Raw genomic sequence first — 1563 nt, forward strand, 5'->3', positions numbered from 1 at the left:
TTTTTTTTTTTGGGTGTCACATACATGTAAGTGCTTGGTATGATATGTGTTTTTTCCCCATGTAGACTATAGTTTTTGAAAGGAGTCATTTGAGATTATTCAATCTCTGTTCTATTCTTTTCAAATGGTGAGTAAGGAGTTGCACTTTGCTCATCTTAGATTATCTATCTGTTCTTGGCAGGGGAAAATCAAACAATTGAGTGGTCCATGCGTTTAAGAGTGTCTCTTTATATTGCTGAAGCCTTGGATTATTTTAGTACTGAGGGTCGTCGATTATACCATGATTTGAATGCGTATAGGGTTCTCTTTGATGAGGTATTGTTTCTCAAATTTAGTATTTATTCTGAAGTTTTTCTTTTGCACGTATTGTGTTTCATTTTGTTTGATATTTAATTAAACGTGTAGGATGGTGATCCGCGCCTTTCATGTTTTGGCTTGATGAAGAATAGTAGGGACGGGAAAAGTTACAGCACCAATCTTGCCTATACACCTCCTGAGTATTTAAAAAATGGTAATAACTTCTCTAATCTGATTATCACCTCTTCGTTTGGTTACCTTTCCTGTTCATTTCTAGTTTTCCAAATCGAATGTATCCCTATTCCGTTCATATGTTTTAAAATTATGAGAAAATGTACAAAATCCACAAATTAAAGTTCCTTTTATGTATGACATATGGTAGAAATTGTCCAAGTGTTGTATTATTATATTTCAACTTGTGTTTCATGGTAGTTTTCTTCTATTTGTTTGACTTCTTAGTTGTTGCCATTATCATTATTTTGGTATTTTAGGAAGAGTCACCCCAGAAAGTGTTATCTACAGTTTTGGAACTGTCCTTCTGGATCTGTTAAGTGGCAAGCATATCCCTCCAAGTCATGTAAGTGGCTTATATTGTACTGTACGTTATTCATATATGTATTTAGCTGCCTTTGTTATCTACTGATGCCATTGTGCTGTCTGAGTGTCCAACTAGAAGTTGTTTGTTACTCGAACTTTTAACTACAAGGGTTGAGTTTCCATGATTTTTTTCCTTGAGTAAAGTTTTCTATAATTATGTTGCAGTTATAATACACCCTCCAACGTTTTGTCTTTACATGCTTGGATGTGGAAATTCATCTTCAACTTTTTATAAGTTCAGTACAAGATAATCCCATGGCAATATAGCTAGTTGTTCAATGCTAGCTATTGTATAGTTCACAGATGCTATGGCAATAATTTGATATCAGTTTTTGTTTGTAGGCTCTTGACATGATACGCGAAAAGAATATTGTTCTTTTAATGGACTCACATCTGGAAGGAAAGTTTTCTACAGAAGAGGCAACAGTAGTTGTCAATCTTGCTTCTAAATGTCTGCAATATGAACCTAGGGAGCGGCCTAGTACGAAGGAGCTCGTTTCAACACTTTCTCCTCTGCACACTAAACCCGATGTAAGCAACTTTTCTCTTATTGCAATATCAGATATGTTGTTCCATTCTTCTGAGCTACATCATCTTTGTTTGTTGAGTGCTTCATCGTATTACAACAACTCCAGAAACTACATTTACCAGACACGCGAAAAAAAAAAA

General features: G+C 34.9%; 1 protein-coding gene across 1 annotated transcript; it reads left to right on the forward strand.

Moving 5' to 3' along the window:
* Positions 1–187: 187 nt before the first annotated feature.
* Positions 188–1492, forward strand: LOC112095191 (probable serine/threonine-protein kinase At4g35230; the record flags this gene model as incomplete). The annotated part of the gene is made up of 4 exons (XM_024176874.1): positions 188–315; positions 406–511; positions 789–874; positions 1237–1492. Coding segments are annotated over exons 1-4 (556 nt in total), but the record flags the coding sequence as incomplete, so codon positions are not given.
* Between the last annotated feature and the right edge of the window lie 71 nt (positions 1493–1563).

This window comes from Morus notabilis, unplaced genomic scaffold (genome assembly GCF_000414095.1).
Source record: "Morus notabilis unplaced genomic scaffold, ASM41409v2 C11423638, whole genome shotgun sequence".
In the NCBI taxonomy this organism is placed as follows: Eukaryota; Viridiplantae; Streptophyta; class Magnoliopsida; order Rosales; family Moraceae; genus Morus; species Morus notabilis.